The sequence below is a fragment of the Lontra canadensis genome, unplaced genomic scaffold (genome assembly GCF_010015895.1).
Source record: "Lontra canadensis isolate GAN:19392208 unplaced genomic scaffold, GSC_riverotter_1.0 scaffold171, whole genome shotgun sequence".
Lineage (NCBI taxonomy): Eukaryota > Metazoa > Chordata > Mammalia > Carnivora > Mustelidae > Lontra > Lontra canadensis.
Window position 1 is genome coordinate 1,173,390 of NW_022631165.1, and position 22,428 is coordinate 1,195,817.

A 22,428-nucleotide genomic window follows, 5' to 3' on the forward strand; every position below is an offset into this window, starting at 1 on the left:
CCGGCTGCGCCACGCAGGCGCCCCTGCCCAGTTTTTCCCATCAGTCTTTGCCATCATCGTACACGTCCCGCCTGCACTCCGTTTGTGCCCCTGATTCGGGAGCGGGGACTCCCGGCCTCACGGTCCGCCCCCGAGGATGGCTTGGGGCGCGCAGTGGACATTTAATCGGTGCGCGCCGAGCGAAGGCCTGCCTCCCGGACGTCGCCTAGGGCAGTCGAGGCGGAACCGGCGCCTCCCGGAGGCCTTCGCAGGTCGCACCCGACGCTGCCCATCGCACGTGCGCCGGGATGAAGAGCAGCTCTTGGACAGCGGCCACCGAGGAACCGGATTTCGGCCCAGGGACACGGCCACCTGCGCTGACGACCCCAGCGTGGAACGGCTTTTCCCTGTCGGCCCCGCCCATCTGGGGGTCCTGCCCACCAGGGCCACGCCCCCGCTAGGCGCAGGCGCAGATGCGGCCGCTCGTCCCCACGCCTCTTCCGGGCCGCCGGCGTCGCGGCAGATTCGTCGCGACCTGCCCGCGGGGACCGGCCCCACAGACTCGGCAAACTCAGCGGCACTTCTGCTAGCGCGCGGGGAGCTCGTGCTCCGCGGCCTCACGCTCTAGGCCGGGAACCGCACGCGGAGCTGGGCCTCCGCGGCCGTGGCGAATCGGCGGAGGCGTGGCCGCGGCGGGGCAGGCCGTGGGCGCGCCGGGGAGGCTCCGGGACAGGACCGAGCGGGTGCGCGCTTCCCGAGACCCCCACCCCGTCGGTCCCCAGGCCCATGCGAGCCCCGAGGCCCCCTCCACCACCCCCCAGCCCCCAGCCCGCCCCGGAGACCGACCTCCCGTCCCCTAGGCCCCCAGCCGGCCCCAGGAGGCCCCCTCCCGCCACGCCACGATGTGGACTCCGGGCGCACGCTGCGTAAGGGAGCGTTGGGTGGGTTGGTCGCCGGCACAGACCGCGTAGACCCGGCTGGGTGGGGAGGCGGCTCGTGGGGGCCCTTCTCATGCAGCCTTATCTAGTGTCTGGGTGCACCGGTGATAGATGCCCACCTAATGGTACTCAACCCTGCAGGGGCCCGCGACCCCAAATACTAGCAGAGAGGATTCTGGTTTCTGGGGGAGAAGTGATAGGAGGCCTGTGGTCCAGGGTCCGCCAGCCTCAGCACAGCCCACCTTTGAGTTTGGACTAGCCTCTGCTCTGGGTGCTGTCCTGCCCAGATGGGGTGTTGACCAGCATCCCTGGCCTCTACCACTCACTCCCTAGGTACCAGCAGCGCCCCCACTTGTGCCCCAGGGGCACAGTGCCCTACTGTGGAGGGTACCCAGCTGTGAACAGACTTGGAAGATGCTGTAGGGGGAGGGTACTGCTGGGCGACAGCAGGGGTGAGGAGAGATGGGAAGGGGTCCAGAGAGTGGGGTTTCTGAGAGCATGTGAAATACACTTCTTGTCTGAGACCGGCCCTGCGTGGGTGCCAAGGGCTCCGTGGACTTCTCACGGGCTCGTCCTGTGGCCTCCAGGATGGAACCGGCGCGGTCTGCTGTCCTGCTTGCTGTCCGGGAAGCCCTTCACAACCTTTCCACTTCTGAGGATGGCGGCCACATCCTTTCCACCCTGGGGGCCCTGAAGCGGTATCTCCAGGGAGCGGAGAACCCAGCCCTTCCCGGGGAGCAGGAGGAGTTCGCCCGGATGCACTTCTCTGCCGTCCTCAGAGGTCTCGTGGGCAGGCTGAGCCCAGGCTGGCTGGGGCTTCTGCCTGATGGCCAGTTGGAGGACCTGTGGGCCAGCTTCTTCCTGGAGGGCCCTGCTGACCAAGCCTTCCTGGTGCTGATGGAGTCCATCGAGGGTGCTGCAGGGTGAGTGGGGTCTGATGATAGGGTCACTTGTAATGTCGGAAGCAGGAGGGTGGCCTGAAGGACTGCAAACCAGCAGGTTGTCCGGCTTCTCTGACAATGTGGTGTCCTGAAAGGTGAGACAAGAATGCGTGCCCAGCAGAGCGTCTGAAAATTTAAGGCGGTTTATGTTAATCTCCTTTGCAGTCCTTGTTCTGGGTCCTGCCACACTGGTGACGGGAGGGAGCATTCCCATCCCGATGGCTTAGGCAGTGGGTTGGCTCCAGGCTGGGGTGACATCGGTAGGCAGTGGGCGTCCTCGCTTTGCTTCCCTCCATGGCTCTTAGCAACCCAGTGAGGGCCCTCTGGACCCCGCAACGCACCTGTGGGGAGACCTAGCTCACAGCGGTTCCCAGACTCAGTGTCAGAGCATGAGATTGTCCTGCCACATGGCCGCTGTGCTTTGATGCAACTGGGTTGCGGGTTGCTGCTGTAAACCGCAGGGTCAGCGTGAAGCGGGAGAGGAGAGTGGCAGCGTCCGGCGACTCCACGGTGGGGAATCGGCGCTGGGCCCCGCGGGCGCTCACGCCCCGCCCGTGACTGGCGGCTTGGCAGTGGGATTGTGGGATTTAGATCCTCGTGCCAGTTGACCTGCGGGATTACTTGTTTAAGGATGGTTGTTGCTCCTCCTTGGGGCCCCGGACGCCAGGGATGGGGGCTCATGCCTCTGCCCATCACTCCTGCTCTCGTTGCAGCCCGAGTTTCCGTCTGATGAAGGTGGCGCAGCTGCTGGCCAGGTTCCTGAGCACGGGCAGGATGGCCGCTGTGATGGAGGGCCAGTGTCGGCCACCGGCAGAGCCGGCCTTCCCCCTGCTCCAGGAGACGCTCCTCACCAAAGTGGTGGGCTTGCCCGACCAGCTGGGCAACCGTCTGCAGCGGGAGAACCTGGAGGCCTTCCTCCCCCAGAATTACTTCCCTCTGCTCGGCGAGGAGATCATGCGGGCGCTGCAGGCAGTGGTGGACTCCCTCCGAGGTGCGGGCCCCCCACAGTGTCCCTCCAGCCATCTTCTCTGGTCACCATCCCGTCCCTCCCTCCTGCCCCCTGCCTCCGGCTTCTCACAGCCCCTGGGGACTTGGGATTCTCTGGGCGATGCCTGTGGCAGGTCAGTTGTCTCCTCTTGGGGCGTGGTCACCCACACACTGAGCTGCACCCACTTCTTGGCTTATTGACCCTGAAGACGGTGCTGACCTTGATTCCTTTAGCTCCTGGTTGCACGCACTGGGGGAGCCGTCCAGATGGGGCTGCTCACCGCTGGGGCCTTCACTGAGCGTCTTAAAGACCACATCGCTCGGTCTCCGCTGCTCTAGTCGGGCCTGGAGTCTGCACCACTCGCTGTTCTCCTGTCACAGGGTGCACACAGGGTCCCACCAAGACTGTGGCGTGGGTGCCCTTCCCGTGCGCGCTCATGTCGTCCCTGTAGAGGGTGCGGAGCCAGGGTGAGGCGGGACACGCCGGCATCCTCCCAGCCCACGGGCTCTGTCGGGCTCAGCCAGGCTGCGAGCGCTCCTGCACTGTGCTGGGAGGAGCCGCCAGCGCGTTCTGACTGCGTCTGTTTCTGTGGGGGGCTGCGTCCGCCTTGTCCTCCCAGGATCTCAGACGCCGCTCTCGAGGCGGCCGGTGCTCCTGTCCGTTGTGCACATCTTGATTGTCTCCCGCTGGGCCCCGCCATCTGGGTGCTTCTGGCGGATTGGTGGGCCTGCCCTCCCCTTGTCCCCATGACCCGTTTCCTCCCTTCGGTGCCCCCTCCGTCCCGTGCCCCCACACTGGTTTGTACTGCGTGGGGTCATCACAGGTGATGAAGCAAGCAGGGGCGTGGAAGGCTTTCGGGAACTCTACCGGGTGCTTCTAGCTAGAGACGGTGCTCCTCAGAGTTCAGGCGGAGCTAGATGGAGAGGAGTGGCGCGTCTACGAGGCGGAGACGCCTGTCCAGAAGTGGGGTCTGCTCCTACCCAGTCGGGGGTTGTCTCGTGGTCTCACCGCTGCCCTGCTTTAAAATCCCGCTTTCCTTCTTGTCGCAGGTGGCTGGGACTGCTCCGTCTCCTTCCTGTCTCGGGTGCTCGGGAAAGCCTGCGTCCACGGGAGACAGAGTGAGCGTTTCCTGGCCCGGGAGGAGCCCCCGCCCTTTCTGGACGTCTCCCCATCCCTCCTGCGGCCATCCCCAGCAGGGGCGGGCGGCACACTTCCACTGTGGAGGGTGGTCCCCGCGCCTGGGGAACCTGGGCCTGCTACCCACCATGCCCCCAGAAGGGGCCGGGCTGGCAGGCCAGTGGACCATGAGTGCCACACGGCCCCGAGCTCAGGGCCTCTATGTGCGTCCCCTCAGAGGAGATCCTGGGCGTGCTGGTGCCACGGCTGACGGCGCTCAGCGAGGGCAGCTGCCTCTGGCAGAGGGTCTGCTGGCGCCTGGTGGAGAGTGTGCCCGACCGGGCCGTGGAGGCTCTGCTCACGGGACTGGTGGAGGTCGCTGCAGGGTAAGGAGCCAGGAGTGCGGGAGGCGGGGCCTCCGGGGATGGCAAGTGTCCCGTTCTCTCCTGAGTATTCTGAGCTCACGCGGAGAGCTGCTGCCTCCTTCGTTACCCTGACGAGATGTGGCCAGAGCAGGGAAGGACACCCTTTAGTGTCGACGCGCTGGGCTGTTCCCGGGAGGAAGGGGCACTGGGCGCGACTCAGAGCTGGGGCACAGGCCCTGGGCCCCGGTGGTTAGCACGGAGCTGGGGAGGGCTGGAGTGCGCGCTTTTCCCTGTCTCCCCCCGACTGTGCCTCACAGGCCCGAAGCCCTCTCGCGGCTGTTGGGGAACCTGGTGGTGAAGATTAGGAAGGCCCGGTTTGTGATGACCCGAAAGATTCTGTTCCTCCAGCACCGGCTCTCGGTGAGGCTGTGGTGAGGGTGTGGGCTGAGCGCCGCCCCGGGGCCCTGAAGTGACCGCGGCAGGTGGAGCTGAGCTCAGTCACCCGGAAAACACTGCTGAGCCTCAGCCCAGCCCCGCTTCTGCTCGGGGACCCCTGGCCGGACGGGCCTCAGCCTGTCACGTGGGTAGCTGACGTCTGCCCGGCAGACAGTGACAGCCGGCCCATGTCCCAGACGCCCACGCTGCAGAGCCTCCTGGGGTACTTGGCCATGGACAGCCAGCGGCGCCCGCTCCTTGTGCAGGTATGCGTGGTACCCCCACCCCTGGCGCTCTGGTCCAGGCCAGAGGTGCCAGCAAGAGGCCCTCCTGGCCTGGCGGTGGGGCTGTCTGACGGCGCCCTGCCGCCCGCCAGGTGCTGAGGGAGCTCCTGGAGACGTGGGGCAGCAGCAGTGCCATGCGCCACGCGCCCCTCCCGCAGCAGCGCTACGTCAGCGCGGCCCTGCTTATCTGCCTGGCGCACCTGGGGGAGGCTGAGCTCCGGGACAGCCGAGACGGTGAGCAGGCGGCCAGGCGCCCCGTCCCATCCCCGGGCCTGGCCCTGTGCGCCCCCGGTGCTCAGCGTGTGGCCATCGGTGCTTGCAGAGCTGCTGGCGAGCCTCATGGTGGGAGTGAAGAACCGTCTGGACAGCAGCCTGCCTGCCGTGCGCCGTCTGGGCATGATCGTGGCCGAGGTGGCCAGTGCCCGGATCCACCCCGAGGGGCCTCGCCTAAGGTTCCAGGTGAACAAGGGCCGCGCCCTCGGTGTTTCCCCGTCCCGAGGTCACCTCGCCTTCCCCGGTCTGGGTCCACGGATCTGCGTGTTGGTGTGGAGTTGAGGGCCCCAACCCCGAGGGGAGGCGGATAGCCCCCGAGCGGCTGCCTTAATACTTGCCCCCAGGAGGATTCCCTGGGGCGTCTGGAAGCGTCCTCTCTGGACAGGCTCAGGCATGGTGGACAGGCGTCCCCTCCCCTCCACCTCTGCAGCCCCCGGGATGTCCTCGGGGATGCCAGCCAATCCGGAGGGCGGGCTGCCCGCTGCCCCGCGGAGACTTGCACGGTTGCGGGCAGTGATGGAGGCTCCCGGGGCCACGGGCCGCCCTCCGGCACCTCCCCTGCCGGCCCCAGCCTGTGTGCGTTGCAGTATGAAGAGGACGAGCTGAGCCGAGAGCTGCTGGCCCTGGCGGCGCCCCTGCCTGCGGCTGACAGCCCCGCGGTGGTGGAGGCCAGGTGAGGGTCTCTGTGCCCCGTGGTGCCCGAGCTCCAGGCATGGTTGGCTGGGCAGGGCCCGTCCCGCACACGTGCTACTTCCTTACTTTGTGGTGCTGGACTCCACTTGCTGAGACAGCAGGAAAGAAGGGCAGGGCGGAGGCCGGGAGAGCACTTCCCGGGCAAGGTGGCTTCCGGGGCCAGAAACTTGGGTGGGGCCTCCCTGAAGGGTTCCTTCTTTGTTCTCTGAAGCCCCAGTGCGGCTCCAGCGGCTGCAGAGACCCCTGGCGGAGGGAGCGTGGATGGTGGTGTCCCCCAGGCCCGGCCGGAGGGCTCGGGCTCTGACCTGGACAGGTAGGGGCTGGTCTCAGGTGGAAACTGCAGAGGTGGGGGCAGCTCTGTGCTGGCATCAGAGCCCCACACACGCACGCGTGGGAGCAGCGGCCCACGCTGTCTGGAGGTCGTGGATCAGCCTCGCAGCTCTGCTCTCCTGGGGCGCCCCGGTAGGAAAATTTGTTATTCCTGAGGCTTCGGGGACTCGGGGTGAGTGCTGGCGGCTCAGGAGCACAGCCTGCCTGTTGCCTGCTCCTGGGTGACGGGCTGGCCCTGGGGTCTCTGCTGCTTCCCAGTGATGATGAGCTTGTCCCGTATGACATGTCGGGGGACCAAGAGCTGAAGAGTGGGAAGGCGCCGGCCTACGTCCGGGACGGCGTGGAAGGTGGGCCTTTTCCCCGTCGGGAGCCCTGCTGGCACCTGCCCTGGGGTGGCTCAGCTGTGGGAAGCGGCCTGCCCAGGTCCCAGGACTTTTCTGCTCCCGCCCAGCGCCCAGACTCTGGCTGTAGGCTCTGCCTCACAGGAGGTCAGGGCTGAGGACCAGCGCTGGCCCATCTGTTCCATGTAGCCCTGACCTCGACTGAGGACTGGGAGCGCTGGGAGGCGGCCCTGCGAGCTCTCGAGGGGCTGATTCTCAGGAGTCCGGCTGCTGCTCGTGAGGTGAGCGAGGCAGGGGATGTCGAGGGCGGGGTAGGTGTCTGCCCAGGAGGCCCGCGCATGGCTGGGATGGGGAGGTGGAGGGCTGTGGGGGCCCAGAGCAGGTTGGGGGCTGAGGCACGCCGACCCCCGTGCCCGCAGGTGAGCGTGGAGCTGGCCAAGGTGCTGCTGCACCTGGAGGAGAAGACGAGCGTGGTGGGCTTTGAGGGGCTGCGCCAGCGAGCCCTGGTGGCTGTGGTGGTCACAGACCCGGCTCCGGTGAGTCACAGGGGTGGGGCGAGGTAGGGCGGTGCTGTGGTCCTGCCACCGAGGCAGCATCTGCACGGGGGCCCTAGCCCCGGGTGGCGGCCCCCAGCGGCCTCTTGTGTGCCCGGCTTAGGTCGCAGAGTACCTGACCTCGCAGTTCTATGCCGTCAACTTCAGCCTCCGGCAGCGCATGGACATCCTGGACGTGAGTGCCCGCGCCCTCTGTCCGCTCGTCAGGCAGGGCGGGGAGCACGTAGTTGCCCAGAGCTACCTGACCAGGACCTTCCCAGCTCCCTTGCGGCTGGACTGCAGGGGCTGGGACCGGCGCCCGTCGGGGGTTTTCTTGGTAGCGCGTGGGATTAGGTGGAGGCTGCGCCCTTTACCTTAGACAAAAGCTTTACTGAGAGACAATTCTGTGTGGCACTTCTCGTCTTCAGGTGAGCACACGGGGTCTGTGCATACCACGGACCGCTGCTCGGCCTCGCACGGGAAGCGGTTCTAACAGCCGCCATGGCGCGGAGGCCCCTCCTGGCCACGGTGGTCGGCAGGGAAGCCGGTCCTGGGCGGAGGGGCTGGGGGATCTCACCTCCGTGAGGGCCAGGGGTCCGAATCAGACAGGAATTCTGGAGGTGGTGGCGGTGGTGGCCAGGCGACGTGAGCTCACTGGCCCCGAACTGCACAGTCACCACGGTCGCGGCTCTGAACAGGGTCACCATCTCTATGCTGGCCGCTCGGTGGCATTTGGTGCCTTCATAGTGGCGTGTGACCTTTGGCATCCTGCGTCACCCTCAGAGGAATGGCCGTTAGCGTGCCCTGCCCGGCCCGGGGCTTTGACTGCCGGGGCATCGTGCTTGTGTTCCGGGGCCCATCCGGGTGCAGTCTGGGTCAGAGCCTCATTCTTTTTCCCAGGTGTCTGGGCGCCAGATGGGACGAGGTTCTGGAGTAGAAGGGCTCCGGGTGCGGAGCAAGGCCACCGGGCTGTTGTCAGGGAGCACGTCCAGCTTTCCTTTCTGTCCCCCACACGTGCAGTGATGTCGGGATACTCAGAACGATGTTTCGTGTGGCCCCCCCCAAGTGTCCTCCAGCACAGCTTGGGGGGCCAACGGCGCAGAGGGCTCGAGGGCACTCAGTTTACCTCAAGGGTCTTCCCTCTCCTCTAGGTCCTGACTCTGGCTGCCCAGGAGCTGTCTCGGCCTGGGCGCCTCCCCAAGGCTCCCCAGTGCGGCTCCCCGAGTCCCGGCTCCCAGCCCAGCAGCACCCCGGCTCCCGCCTGGCGGGCGGTCGTGGAGGAACGGATCAGAAGCAAGACCCGGCGGTTCTCTCAGGTTAGCCGGGACCCAGGCCAGTCCTCGTGGGTGGGACCCAAGTAGGTGCCAAGTGGTCCGTGGCCTCTAGGCGCTGCCTGCACAGAGGTGCGGGGGGTGGCAGCTGATTTAGGACCGGGACAGGGCCAGTGCTAGTGTTCTGTGACGGGAGTCTGTGGTACAAACTGAGTGAGGGACACGTGCTGTAGGGCAGCCAAGTGACATGGTTTTAAAACAGGACTGTGACATGCTTGCAAAGACAGCCCGAGGAATCCTGCATCAGCAAGAAGGGACCTGGCATGTGCTGAGCCATTGGGTCCCTTGGGTGGGGGCTGTCACCGGGCAGGAGCTGCTCATACCCCACGGCGCACAGGACAGCTCCTGCAGCGGGAGTCCTGCACGGGGGAGGGACGGTGGCATCTTGAGCGCCGTCTGTTTGCAGGGCTCTGCCCGGCGGGAACCGGATGCTCGCCCCAATGAATTCAACTTGGTGGCTGGCTACTTCTTCTTCCCACTCCTTCGGCACTTTGACAGGTGAGCGGGAGGTCTGCGGACCCTCGGGGACAGGAGGCTTCCCAGCCTGGGGTCTGCGGTCCTCTAGCAGGGAGGCAACCTGGGCTGGGGCAGTGTGCAGCTCCGTGAGGTGTCCTGTGTGGCGGTCTCCCAGGTGCTGGGTTCTGGTGGGCGGGGCTGGAGCCAGCTCTGGTGCCTCGACACCCCTCCTGCTCTGCACCTGCCCAGGGCCTTCCCCTCGTGACTCTGGGTGCCGCCTGGGGACAGGCAATGAGGAGGAGCTTCTGGGGCCCCGCGTGTCCCTCGGTGGCCCAGGGGTTTGGGGAGCCTGCTCGGTCACCGGATTCTGTGTTTTAGGCCTCTGGTGACTTTTGACCTTTTGGGAGAGGACCAACTGGTTCTTGGGAGATTGGTCCACACCTTAGGGGCCCTGATGTACCTGGCGGTGAACACCACGGTGAGTGGGAGGTGGCAGCTGGTGCCTGTCCCCACATAGGGCCTCACCTTGGATCAAAGCATAGGGTCGAAGGTGGGGGCTGCTTCTGGCTGCCAGGGCCCCTGCCCACTGGCCTGTGTGGTTTCAGGCGGCTGTGGCCATGGGCAAGGCCCTCCTGGAGTTCGTGTGGACCCTTCGCTTCCATGGTGATGCGTGAGTGGCCGTGGGGCTGAGGGCAGTGGTCCCATGTGGACACAGAGACGGGGTTCCACGTCCTGCTGTGATGTGGACAGATGGGGGTTGGGGGGTTCCTAGCTTAGCCTGACCCTTTCTAAGCAGGAAGGGGCAGGAGGGGGTCGAGCATGCTTTGGTTGCCTGTGGGTCTGCTGTACCCCTAGGAGGAGTGGGGTCTCCCTGGCCTGGGGTTCCATCAGGACTCAGCCTTCTGGCCTCCCTTGGCAGCTACGTGCGCCAGGGCCTTCTGTCTGCGGTCTCCTCCGTCCTGCTGAGCGTTCCGGCCGAGCGGCTGCTGGCCGACCTGCCTGATGAGCTGCTGGAAGCCCGGCCCTGGCTGGCAGGTGAGCACCAGGCCCCCAGGGACGGCTCTGGGCCTGGTGCTACAGGTTCAGTGGCGTCCTGTGTCCCGGGACGGGTCCCGTGGAGATAGAGGTGTCTGTTCCATCCCGCTGCCTCCCTGCCACCATCGCCCCAGGAGAGGGGGGCCTACCCCCACGCGGGGATGGGGCAGAGGCCTTTGCTGGGGTCTGAGGTGCTGCTGTCTCGTGGGGAGGGTTGGGGGGGGACGGCCAGGCCCCACGGGGGCTTGTGCAGGAAGACCTCCCAGAGAGGAAACCGCAGGGGGCTGGTGCGCGCAGCCGGGTGACGCTGCTGCCGCGCGTGCTCTCTTGGCAGACGTGGCGGAGCAGGACCCCGACGAGGACTGCAGGCTGTTGGCGGTGAGAGCGCTGCTGCTTCTGGAGAAGCTCAGACACGCACTCGTCCCGCCGGCTGCTCCGTAGTCCGCCCGCCGTGGCTGGCCCGGCCCGCCCCCGTGCTCCGCCAGCCGTCCACGCGGGCCCTCGGGTGCTGCCCTCATGGACAGGGGCACCTGCGCATGGACCAGGGGTTCCGAGGAGGGAGGGAGCTGCTGGCGCCCCTGCGGGCTGATTGTCAACCTGTCCCCAAGCCCCTTCCTCACCTGAACATGGAAGACTTTAAAAAAACTGCGAAAAGGAAGAATAAAAAGGAGCCGCGGGTGTTCAAGCCCAGGCCGCACGGCTCTCACTGCTCGGGCAGGGTGTAGTGCTCCGTGGGCCCAAGGTCGTCCTTGCTGCACTGACACGCCCCAAGGCCATCCCCTCACCGCGGGAGCTGGTGGCAGAGCTGTGTGGGGCTGCCTCCTGGAAGGAACCCACCCCGCACTGGCCACCGTGTCACCGGGGCAAGGCCACCCCCATGTCCATTCCAATGGACACCAGGCCCCACGGTCAGGGACGGCGTGTCCTGTTGGAAACGTTCGGTCGTGCTCTCGGGCGACTCCCCTGCGTGCTGGGACAAGGCACAGTGAACATATGGACAGGCACAGTCCCTCGAGTTCTAGCATTTCAGGCTTTACGGTCTGTACTTGGGAGACGGTCATGGGAAAAAATGAGCCAAATCCCTTCCTGGTAAAGGGACCACAGGGGCCAGGAATGCCGGAGGATACACGCTGGCCCCTTCTCAGCAGGACGGCCAGTGCCCTGGAGCGTCAAACACCAGTTTTCATCTCAACAAGGTCAGGCTCCTGCTACCAAGCCCGGAAGGCTCCCGAGGAGCTCGCGGCAGGGCTGTCAGGGCGCGCTCTCCACCTCCTCCAGCACCTCCTCGTCCACCTCCCTGCGGTCGTCCGCGCTGCTGCGGCAGACGCGCTCGGGCACGGTGCGCACCAGGGGGAGGCCCAGGCCCTGGTGCACGGCGTCCACGGTCCGCTGGCTCACGTAGTAGGACGTGCTGGCAGGCGGTACCCGCTTCCGCATCTCCTCCAGGTACCTGTAGGCCTGGGTTGGGACAGCGGTCGCCGGTTTAGTCCGCGGCACAGACCGAAGCGCCCACCCCTCAAGTCTGCGGCCCCGAGTTTCTGGTCACCTGCCCCCGCCTTCACGGGAGGGGCCTGGGGACACCTGTCTGAGCACGCAGCTGCTCCAAGGGCTGGCGGTGTCCGAAGCCCGGGCTCTGGCCGCGGTCAGCTGTGGGCAGCTCTCCCAGCTGAGCAGGAAGGTCCCGGGAGCGGCTGGGGCTCGGGGACTTGGGTGTTTGGGGCCGTGCTCCCTGGAGACCTGAGGGAAGGAGCTATTCCTGCTGGGTTCTGCTTCTGAGGCAGGTGCCAGACATACGCCATCTGTCTGGTTCCCTCTGACCAGCAGCAAATCTGCCCCAGCTCGCCGGGCTCTCGTTTGTACGATTCTCAGTCGTAAGCCGGTAAACCATGGAACCATCAGTGGTTTTCCTGTGGAACGTCCTCTGGTTCTGCCAGTGGGAGTATGTGGGAGAGCCTGGGTGGAGGGCTCCGAGCCTCCGCGGAGCACCACACTTACACCTGCCCGCGGCTGCTCACGCCTGTCCACGCCTGCCCGCTCCTCTCCGTGCCTGCCAATGCCTGCCTATGCCTGCTCACACCTCCCTACGCCTGCCTAAGCCTGCCCACACCTGCCTACCCTTGCCCACGCCTGCCCACACATGTCTACACCTGCCCACGCCGGCCCACACCTGCTATGCAGGCTCACCCCTGCCTATACTCACACATGTGTCCACACAGGCCTGTGCCCGCGCCTGTCCGTGCCTGCTGTGCCTGCCCGCACCTAAGCACGAGGTGGCTTCTAACACTTACCACCAAGGTACGCTTTATATCCGTTCAGATGTGATCAAAACTTCCAGGAGCTTAAAACTTTTTTTTAAGTAAGGAATGATCAGATCTTAATGTTTCTTTTTTTAAAGATTTTACTTATTTACTTTGAGAGAGTGCATGAGCACGAGCAGGGGAAGCCGAAGGCAGAGGGAGAAGCAGGCTCGACGTGGGGCTCCATCCCAGGTCCCTGGGATCGTGACCTGAGCTGAGGCAGATGCCCAACAACTGGGCCACCCAGGCGTCCCAGATCTTAGTATTTCTTTAAAGATGATAAAATTTCCAGAGCAATTTTAATTTGGGTGGATAGAACTAAGACATAAAAATTAGACATAAAGGGGCACCTGGGTGGCTCAGTCGGTTAAGTGGCTGCTTTCGGTTCAGGTCCTGATCTCAGGGTCCTGAGACTGAGCCCCACCATGGGCCCCCTGCTCAGCGGGGAGCCTGCTTCTCCCTCTCCCCCTGCCGCCCCCCCTGCTTGTGTTCTCTTGCTCTGTCAAAGAAGTAAACAAAATCTTAAAAAAAAGAGAGAGAGAGACAAAGATGAAAATAGAAAAGTAAGCGGCGCTTGCTGGAGGATCGTACGCCGGAGTGCAAGTCCCAGGCGTTCTCAAGCGAGGCGGGGAGACCCCCACACAGGAGGCGACCGCCTGCTGTGAGCCAGGCGCTGTGCTGGGCGCCGGGACCCAGGTACAAAGCAGGGTTTGGAGCTCTGGGGACTGGGTAGAATTCAGGGGCGGGGTCCAGAAGCAAGGGGCCAGCGGAGACCACGGTGCGGGGTGGTGCCCCTTCTGCGTGTAGAGCTGGTTTCTCAATGGGCAAGGCAGCCGGTTCCACAAGGAAGGCACGGCCATGAGGGCCATGAGACCCAGATGGACGGCGACGAAGAGAAGTGCTCCAGGCCGTACAGGCCGACAGGACTCCCGCTGTGCAGGGTCAGGGGCGTCAGGCCCGGGCTCTGGTGCGGCGGCTCTGGTGATAGGAGTGCAAGGGGACGGTGGGAGACGCGGAGCAGGGATAGGGGCTTTCTTTGTCCACCAGAGGACGCCTGGCCTGCCTACCCCCTCGCTGCTCACAGGTCTGTTTCTTCTAAGTTAAAGTTGCTAAATCCCACGGGCTCCAAACAAGCGCTGGGATAGCAAAGAATCTGGTGAAATCACGGAGAGTGATTTTCTATTGGTGTCGAACGAGCACACAGTCTGAGTCCAGTTCTGTGTTTCTCCAAAATAGGAGGAAACCCGCTGAGAGATTTGGAGAGGCTCCCTCTGGCTCAGAGGGTCCGTGAGTGGACATGGGAGGGCACCACGCACGGGCCGCAGTCCCAGGCACCCTGGAGGCCAAGGCCCAGCGTCGCTGGCCGGGCTCGCTAGCCGTATTTCTGAAACTGACTCATCGTTAGGTGCTTTACAAGGGCTCCGGAGAAGGCGAGAGGCTCCCTGAGGCCAGCCTAGTCTCTCCGGGAGCCGTCTACTCTGAAACTGGGAGGGTGCCCACAGGATGCCCTTGAAATGAAGGAACCGGCAGCCGGTGTTGGGGGGAGACTTCTTACGCTGGTAACAAGGGGATGGTGAACACGGAGAGAGGCTTCTGGTGGGGGCAGAGGGACGGTCACAGACCAGCCCTCCCCCAAGCAGGGACACGCCGGGTGCTGGGAAGCAGGGAGGGGGGAGGGGGTGCGGGGAGTTCCTGCTCCCCGTAGGTCTTGTCTGAAGGGAGGCCCAGTCTGGGGCCACTGGGGGAAGCTGACCGGCACATAGAAAACCCACCCTTACTGGCTTAAAGAACTGGAATCAGACCTGGGGTCAATCAGAACAGCCGGAAATGAGGAGACATCGGAAAAGAGAGCGTCCCGGAGGGGAGCCCACGCCTGGGAGCGGACGCTGCTCTCCGGTGCACTCGGCACGCGGCATGCAGTGGGGACCAGGGCCCACTTCGAGCCTAGCCCGAGCTGAAATGCGGCGGCGACTCCCGCTGCTGCCCGCCACGGGGGAGAGCTAAGCCTCTGAGATGAGTGGGAAGGTGCGGGAAGCCGCCTCTGCCGCTTTAGCCACGGCATCTGGCACAGAAAAGAACCGCCGGCTGTGAGACGCCAGCGAGGACGTGAGCTAACCTGAGACAGGCCGGACGGCGGAGACTAACCGGACGAATCCAAGGGTGGCGGGGGGCAAACTGTGACGGCAGGTGGCACGTCGGAGCCGGCGCCGCACGAGACGGGTGAACCCGAAGCAATAGCAAAAGCAACTGCCACAACGAAAATCGGAAAATTCGGGATAAAAAAGGGGGGAAGAGAGTCAGTTGGGCTAGGACACAGTCGACACAAGTCACGGGCGTTCCGGTGGGAGGGGACACAGGGATGGCAGGGAACGTCCCACAGACGGGAGAAAAGGCTGGCGGGTCGTCCGCTGGCCCAGGAGAGGCACGTAGGACTGAGAGGCCGCGACCAACGTAAGACCACAAAGCAGAGCAAGGCGAGGGCAGGACGTGGGCACTCCCAGGAGGACGTGAGCGACGAGAAGGTGCTCCATGCCGCCAGCCACGGACAGAAGGCGCCCATAAACCACGGGACACGGCCCTGCAGCGCCGGAGCGGCGGCACCGAGGGCCCGCACACGCGCGGGCGGGGACAGGGAAGCACGCCGTGCGGGCCGCGCCGGTGCCCGGGACTCCGTCTGCGGTTGTCCGTGCGACTCGCGGGGGCTGTGGTTGCTCAGGCCTGGGGATGCTCCGGTGCGCCCAGGTGGCCTGAGACTGTCTGAGGACCCCGCCTCTCCCCTGCATACTGGTGTGGGGCTAGATCTGCTTCATGGACTCCAGCTAAAAAACCCACCCCCCAAAATGAGAGCAGGGGCAGAAATGAAGAGTCCGTCCCGCTGGCCTCCACGACGTTAAAGAGACCTGGAAATGAGTAAAACAGGTCTACTCTTCCCACTCAATTTCTCTGTTTCGGAAAATATAAAAATATAAAGTTTTTTTAATGGAGATGTTATTTACGTCAACATGTGGTGGGTTTATTTTTCAGTGGCTTAGTTTTATTCTGTGACACAACAGACAGTGTCACGTCGCCCCACACGGATGACTTCCCAGTGCAAGGGGGTCCTGAGACCTAAAAGTTTGGGAACCGCTCTACTGAAAGGAATCACCACGATCTTGCGCAAGAAAGCTCCAGGCCCGGCTGGGCTCGGTCGCGCACTCCATCAAACACTGAAGGAGGAAGCTCCCCAGTGTTACATGACCTCTTTCAGACAACACAGGAGGTGGCCAGAGCGTGTGGCCCGAAGAACCTTGACACCAACCACGAAAGGGAGAGCACGAAAGAGAAACTAAAGGAAAGTCAGGCAGTTTCTGAAAATGAGAAACGCGCTAGCTGTGCGACCTCGCCGTCCCGCCCTGAGGTGTCCCATCTAGTATCCGCGAGCTGGGGGGGGGGCAGGACGCGTGCCGTGCCACTCACATATCGCTCAGAAAAATACCCGTTTCGTGTGTAAAGCATCCCACAGAAAGAAGACATGCGGATAGAACAAATAAACAAACGTGGCCAAATGCCGAGAACCGCGGAATCTGGTAAAGGTACCTGTAGCTTCTGTTATTCTTGTGAATGTCTCAGTTTGAAATTATTTCAAAAGAAAAAAAAAAGCTAGAAGGACAAACACAGAGAAGCACCTCTTCACCGTGAGCGCCCGGCCCCCCGGCTGAGAGTGGGGGCTGCCAGCAACAGGGTCCCCCGCCCCGGCTCTCCCCGAGCCCTGCAAGGGCCTCACCGTCTGGAAGTCCTCGGCCTGCAGGAAGTGCTGCACCAGGAAGCCGCAGACGTCCCCGACGCGGACGGTGCTGTCCAGCTGGGGCTCCTCCAGCAGCAGCTCGCACTGCCGGACCGCCTCCTTGGGGTCCTCGGCGTACATCCTGCCGAGAGCGGAGCCGGTGGAGCCCGAGCCCAGGACCCCGCCACGGGTCAGGGGCTGCGGAGCTCCTGGCATTCGCGGGATGGAACTTTCGTGAAGTCAGCTCCCGTGAATTAAACAAATTCTCTAATGACTTCACAAACTCACTGATTCACTTGATAAAAACTTCCTGGTCACTCGCAGTCCCGGTACCGCGCTGGACTCAGCCTGTCACCCCAGTCCCTGCTGGTTACCAGTCTGGAGGGGGCACCGTGATGCAGGGGGACATGGGGCAGGGGGTGAGCCCGAGCAAAGGCCAGCGCAGGGACGCGCTCCACAGGGCACACGCGGGTCTGCCGCAGAGCCGCGTGAGAGCAGGGGAGGGTCCCCGGGGAGGGACCCAGCGGGCCTTGGTCCCCGGCCGGGACTGCAGTCCCGGGGGGCAGGGGGAGGGTGTCCAGCTCCAGGTTTGGGGATTCCCCAGGAGGAGCTCGGCATGGAGGCGGCAACTCATCGTCCATGTGTCCTACTTAGGGCCCGCGGGTGCCTCTGCTCTGGCTCCCTGCCCGCGAAGCCGGGCCTGGTCCGCGACGGGGAGAGGAGCCTGGGGGCCGTGTGTCCCTGCTTGCCGCGCCGCGGCGCACACACCTGCGGGCCTGGGTGAACCGCTTCACCAGCGCCATCTTGCTCTGCAGCTGAGCCAGCTTGGTCTCCTGCTCCAGGGGGCTCTTGCACTTGGCCTTGGACAGGCACTTGTAGGCCTCCGTCAGCGCGCCGTGGGCTTTGTCATAGTTCTGGTACTCGTCGATCTCCACCTGCGCGGGTGAGCGCCGTCAGCGCAGGTGGGCCCCTGGGCCCCGGCACCCTCCGGGGCGTCCTGGCCCTGGCAGGAGGGTCTGTACCTGGGCACAGGCGTCGTAGAAGCCGGCCAGCAGGTCGAGGGCCCGGCCCTTGGTGTAGAAGCTGATGATGTTCCTCATGGTCTCCGGCTCCTTCTGCCAGTCGAGCGCCTGGAGGTAGTTGGCGGCCATGATGTAGATCTCCTTCTGCTTCGAGACGCCCGCGAAGAACACGATCTTCTCCGTGTCCCCAGACTTCAGCAGCGCTCTCATGGCCTAGCCGGAGGGAGGGCGGAGGAAGAGCGCCCGGCAACGCGGCTAGGCCCTCTGCCCCCTCGCCCAGGCGGGATGTCGCCACAAGAGGGAGCTCGGGGCTCCTCTGTCTGCGCAGGGCCCCGGGAAGCCGCTGCCCTGCGCAGCGCAGCCCTGGAGGGTGAGCCCCGACGCCAGGCCCCCCGCCCCGCCCGGGCCGGGCCGCGCTCACCTGCAGCTTGTTCCCTGCCTGCGTGTACTTCTTGGTGGCCAGGTGGTAGCTGCCCTGGCGCATGCAGCAGTCGGCGATCTGCTCCAGCAGCTGGCGCCGAGACTCCTCCGACAGGTCCTTGGAGTCCCTGGACGCGGTCATCTTCTCGGCCATGTCCTCGGTGATGGTCATGTTCTGCTCCAGGCAAAGCTGCAGGGCTTCGTGGTACTGCAAGCCGGGAAGGGGCGGTGAGAGCGGGGTGCGGGGGAGGCCAGGCCCTCAGCCCAGGGGCAGCCCCTGCCTGCCGGGTCGCACGCCCCAGGGCGGGGACGGGACGCGCTCGCTGGGCACGGGCCAACACTCGTGCAGACTCTCTCACGCTGTTCACGCCCTGAAATGGGACGAGGGGAACGTGGAGCGCGGAAGAATGCTGTGTTGGTTGTGGGAGGAAAAGAAACCAGAAACTAATTTCCTTTTACAGTTCGTTTCAAATTTTTAAGCTAAGGGCTTTGATTAGTCTTCTTGAAAATCGAAGGGAAATTTTACAGCCTTCACTTAAGAGCCGGTCTTGCACAAACAGTGGATGTCTTGGAGGCGGTGTCCTCTCCGTCGGTCAGGAGCTGCGTGGGACCCAGCACAGCGACAACACTGGAGCCCTCGGTGGACCGCCCTCGCGGCAGGGAAGGAGGTTCTTTATGCAGGGACAGCAGCGAGCAGGTGCCACCCACATGTGTACAGTCCTGCTGAGGACGGATCCCGAGGACGGGAAGCGCTGGGTCGAGGGGCTCATGGGCTCCTGGAGAAGGACGCTGTGCTCACACCCAGCCCGAGTGTCTGCTCCCTCGACTCCCTGCGGCCTGCTGACCTCCCACCTTCACTGGTCTAACCCAGGACAAGTGGGATCTTCGTGAGTTTTCATCTGTGCGTGTCTGTGGAGCAGGCCACGTGTCTGATGTGCTGGGTCTGCCCACAGTTCCTTCTTGGAATAAACCGTCCGTAGTCTTTGTCCCTTTCTTTGGAGTGGCTGCTAAATTTCTTACCGGTTCATAGGAACTCCATACCTATTACGAACATTACACTTTGGGAAAGATAGAAGTAGGATACGTTATTTCCCCCATTATTTATCCTTACTTTGTTATGGTGCTTTTTCCATGTGTGATTTTCAGATTTGCATTTGGCTGAATGGATCAGTCCTTCCCATTAGCATTTGGGTTTTGAATCCTACTTAGAAGATGCCTTTCTTCTCTTGAGATTGTACAAGACATCACAGTTTCCAGGGGAGCAGGGCTGTGTGGCTGACACACAACTCAGGCCACCTGGAATGGGCTGGGACGGGACTCACCTTGGTGCTTTCCCAGAAGCGGCCGGGGGGCCTCGACCCCTTCACCAGAGGCTCGCGTTCCGCCCGCTGCTGGGAAATGCTGCTTTGCACGTACGAGATGTGCCTGCGCAAGCGGTGCTATGTCTGGATTTTCTGGTATTTTCTGCTGACCTGTAAGCCTGGTCATGCTCCAACCCCCATTATCCTCCCTGTCACATATTTTACATTCTGGGGGCTTAATCACCTCTGTTAATCTTCCTCCAGAGCTCTCCTGGCTCTTCTGGCTTATCTGGTTTTCATGGTGAAACTACAGAATCCACTTATCTGGCTAGAGAAAGCCCAGTGTGTTTCTCCTGGGGTCAGATTAGGTATGGCGCTGCCTTGGGGAGGGTGGACATGTGCATGTGTTGGGTCTTTCTAGAACACGTGCTCAGGAATTCTTGGGTTGCTCACCCGGGAAACACTCAAACAGTACGATTCTGGCTTCAGTGAGAGAGATCTTTCAATTTGGACAGGCTAATTTTGCATGAGTAACCATCTTCTACGTCACCATTCAGTGGCTATCCGGGAGAATCTTTCTACAGCACTGGCGAGGCTGCGGGGCATTGGGACGCTGTGCGCGGCTGGCGGGGGCACGCTGGGGTGCTGCGTGGAAGGCCGTCTGGACGTCCCTCACACAGCGAGAACGGTTACCAGATGACCTGGCAGTTTGAGTTCTGGGTAAACACCCAAAGGAACTGAAAGCAGGGTTCTCAAGAGATACGTCTCCACGCGTGTCCGCAGCAGCACTATGCACAAGAGTCAAGAGGTAGAGGCCACACAGTGTGCGTGGACGGGCACGCCCCGGGCAGCATGCACATGAGGGCAGCGTGGCGCAGCCTTAGAAAGGAAGGACATTCTGGGGGCACGTGGGTGGCTCCATCGGTCAGGTGTCTGACTCTACGTTTTGGCTCAGGTCATGATCTCAGGGTCGTGAGATCGAGCCCCCATCAGGCTCTGCACTCAGTAGGGAGTCTGCTTGGGTCTGTCTCCCTTTCCCTCTGCCGCTCCCATTTGCGCACACGTGCTCTCTTCTCAAAACAAAACAAAACAAACACGAAGGACGTTCTGACACCTGCTGCCACATGGATGAAGCCTGACAACGTGACACTCAGGGAAGCCGGACACGAGACGAATCCTGTGTGATTCCAGGTACAGTGGTCCTTGGCCTGGTCCCACGCACACACACAGAAGGGGGGCGGGGGCTGGGGAGCGGCTGGGGGGCTGGCGTTCGGTGGGGCCGCGTTTCAGCTTTGCAAGATGAAAACGGGCACGGAGACGGTTCTCACCACAGTGCGAATGCACTTGGTAACGCTGAGCCGTACCCTTAAAAGGCAGCGATGGTGCCTTATGATGGTGGCTTATACGGTACGTGTATTTTACCTCGCGTTCACCGCCCTGGCTGTAGGGTTAAGAAAGCAGCGGCTGTGCCAGGCAAGCCTGTTCCTAGCGCTCCTTCGCCCAGGGCAGGTGGGAGCCACGGGCCTCTTGGGGAATCGTAACTGTGAGAGATGGTGAAGCCACATCCGCCGAGTCTGGGAAAGGCGGTGGGTGCCGAGCGGGGACTCCTAACCGTACCTTCTTTGCGGCCAGCAGCAGCTCGACCGCCTTCTCGTACTGGCTGTGCTCGATGAAGAAGTCAGAACAGCGGGCCAGCAGGGCGGGGTCCGAGCTCTCGTCCAAGTCCTCTGCTATGAGCTGCAGGGCCACGAACTGCTGGGTGGCGAAGGCCAGCTCCAGGGCCTTGGAGAAGTGGCCGGCCTGCGGACGGGAGGCGCTCTGAGCAGCCGCCCAAGCCCCAGGCCCCGAGAAGGCCTGAGTGACCCCGGCATATACCGAGGCAGGCCCCGGCGTGCCCACCCTCGCTCACCTTGTGGTACAGCATGACCGCCCTGTCCATGTGCTCGCCCTTGTCCTCGTAGTAGAGTGCTGCCTCGGTCATGTCCTCGGGCGAGCTCAGCAGGGCCAGGTTCATGAGCTGGTCATCCAGGCCATTCTCCTGTGGGGGACAGTGGATGTCCAGGGCTTCCTGTGCGGGCTTGCTAAGGGTGCCATGGGGCAGCCCACCACCCCCACTCGGGCACGCCGCTGGCCCACGTGACGTCGGCTTCTTTCTTTCTTTCTGAACATTTTATTTGAGAGAGAGTGAGAGAGAGAGCACAGGCAGGAGAAGTGGCAGGCAAAGGGAAAGAGAAGCCGACTCCCCACTAAGCAGGGAGCCCGACGTGGGATTCGATTCCAGGACCCTGACCCGAAGGTAGACACTTAACGACTGAGGCACCCAGGTGCTCCCATGACGATGGTTTCTAACCGGTGTCAGACGGTCATATGCAGTCTGTGCACCAGAATTTGGGGGCCCCCTTTTTCTATTAACAGAACACAGGTCTCCGAGCCCTGGACTGGGTCACGTCCACGCGTGCAGAACGTCCTTCCTGCTGCGTACAGGCCACGAGCTATGAGCCAGCCTGCGTGCTTGCAGGAGAGCCGTGGAAGCCGAAGGGCTTCTCAGTGGCACTTCACGAAGTCCCTGGGGGCTGATAACAGGGGAGCAGTGGCAGTCACCCGGACAGGAGCGCCGTGCGAATGGGCCCCGGGGGGGGGGGAATGTGGCGCCCACCGTGCAGCTCTCTGGGGGCCCCTCTGCCCGCCTGCATGGCGTGGACCGTCCGGGGCTGCGTGCCCGCTGGCGCCTACCTTGCAGAGGCGGATGGCGTTGTTGAAGGCCTGCGCCCGCGAGTAGAAGTGCACCGCCTGCCTCACCTCCTCCTGGCTCTCGTACTGGCGGGCCAGGTGGTAGGACGCCGCCCAGTTGCCGCTCTCATTGGCGATCTCAGCAGCCTGGAGAGAGAGCAGGGAGCCCTGGGGCTCTGTCTGCGCCTCCCCATGCCCTGCAGGCCCCGGGATGCCCCTACCTTCTGAATGTTGCCCTGGAAGCAGTGGATGCGGACCAGGGAGAAGTAGTCCTCTGCCAGCTCGTAGTAGCGCAGTGCCGCGTCCATCTCGGCCTGGCTCTCCAGGTACTGGGCCCACCACCGCCACAGGGTCCTGTGACGAGCCCACCAGCCCCGCTAAGGGCTTGCGGCCCCTGGAAAGGCTCCCCGGATCCCCAACGCCACCCTCGCCGTGCATTCACGTGGCCAGCAGCCAGGAGGGAGCGTGCCAGCTGGGTGGCTCGGCCAGGACTGAGGTCCCGGGGTCTGGACGGGCCCCACCCTGGTAGGCTGGGGAGCAGCTCCCAGGGTGGGATCGGTACCCCCACCTTCCCACGGGAAGCAACACAGGGAGGCTCCCGGCCCCATGGCAAACCCACGGTCCGCCTGCCGGCCACCAGCATCGACACTCACTTGTCCTTCATCTTATTGACGTACATCTCCAGCGACTGCAGGTCCTCCGACAGCATCCTGGGCACCTCGAAGCGGTGGGTGTCTGACTTCTCGTAGCTGTGAGAGAAGAGAAACAGCGGCTTCTCCCCACGGTCTCACCTTATGTCGGCGCCCAGCGGGTCATGGTGCTGTGGTGGTACAGCCCGTGACCCTGGGCCTGGAGAC

At 63.6% G+C, this 22,428-nt stretch overlaps 2 protein-coding genes across 2 annotated transcripts in view; one reads left to right on the forward strand and one right to left on the reverse strand.

Annotated features, from left to right (window-relative positions):
- The first annotated feature begins 510 nt into the window (after nt 1-510).
- Nucleotides 511-10,694, forward strand: TELO2 (telomere maintenance 2). Its single transcript, XM_032846022.1, has 21 exons — nt 511-722; nt 1,505-1,840; nt 2,572-2,849; nt 3,896-3,964; nt 4,201-4,348; nt 4,645-4,747; nt 4,960-5,028; nt 5,139-5,280; nt 5,369-5,505; nt 5,907-5,992; nt 6,224-6,325; nt 6,601-6,689; nt 6,873-6,964; nt 7,103-7,219; nt 7,341-7,412; nt 8,368-8,532; nt 8,954-9,045; nt 9,382-9,481; nt 9,609-9,673; nt 9,923-10,038; nt 10,373-10,694. Exons 2-21 carry the CDS (start codon nt 1,506-1,508, stop codon nt 10,477-10,479), a joined length of 2,484 nt encoding a protein of 827 aa, XP_032701913.1. The 5' UTR covers nt 511-722; nt 1,505; the 3' UTR covers nt 10,480-10,694.
- Nucleotides 10,695-11,289: 595 nt separating this feature from the next.
- IFT140 (intraflagellar transport 140) overlaps nt 11,290-22,428 on the reverse strand; it is a 69,055-nt gene continuing 57,916 nt past the window's right edge. The window contains exons 20-29 of the mRNA XM_032846122.1: nt 22,225-22,320; nt 21,793-21,925; nt 21,575-21,718; nt 20,751-20,879; nt 20,459-20,641; nt 17,542-17,748; nt 17,121-17,333; nt 16,867-17,033; nt 16,099-16,240; nt 11,290-11,496 (exon numbers count right to left, since the gene is read on the reverse strand). Of these exons, the coding sequence (XP_032702013.1) occupies nt 11,290-11,496; nt 16,099-16,240; nt 16,867-17,033; nt 17,121-17,333; nt 17,542-17,748; nt 20,459-20,641; nt 20,751-20,879; nt 21,575-21,718; nt 21,793-21,925; nt 22,225-22,320 (1,621 nt within the window). The remainder of the gene's footprint in view (nt 11,497-16,098; nt 16,241-16,866; nt 17,034-17,120; nt 17,334-17,541; nt 17,749-20,458; nt 20,642-20,750; nt 20,880-21,574; nt 21,719-21,792; nt 21,926-22,224; nt 22,321-22,428) is intronic.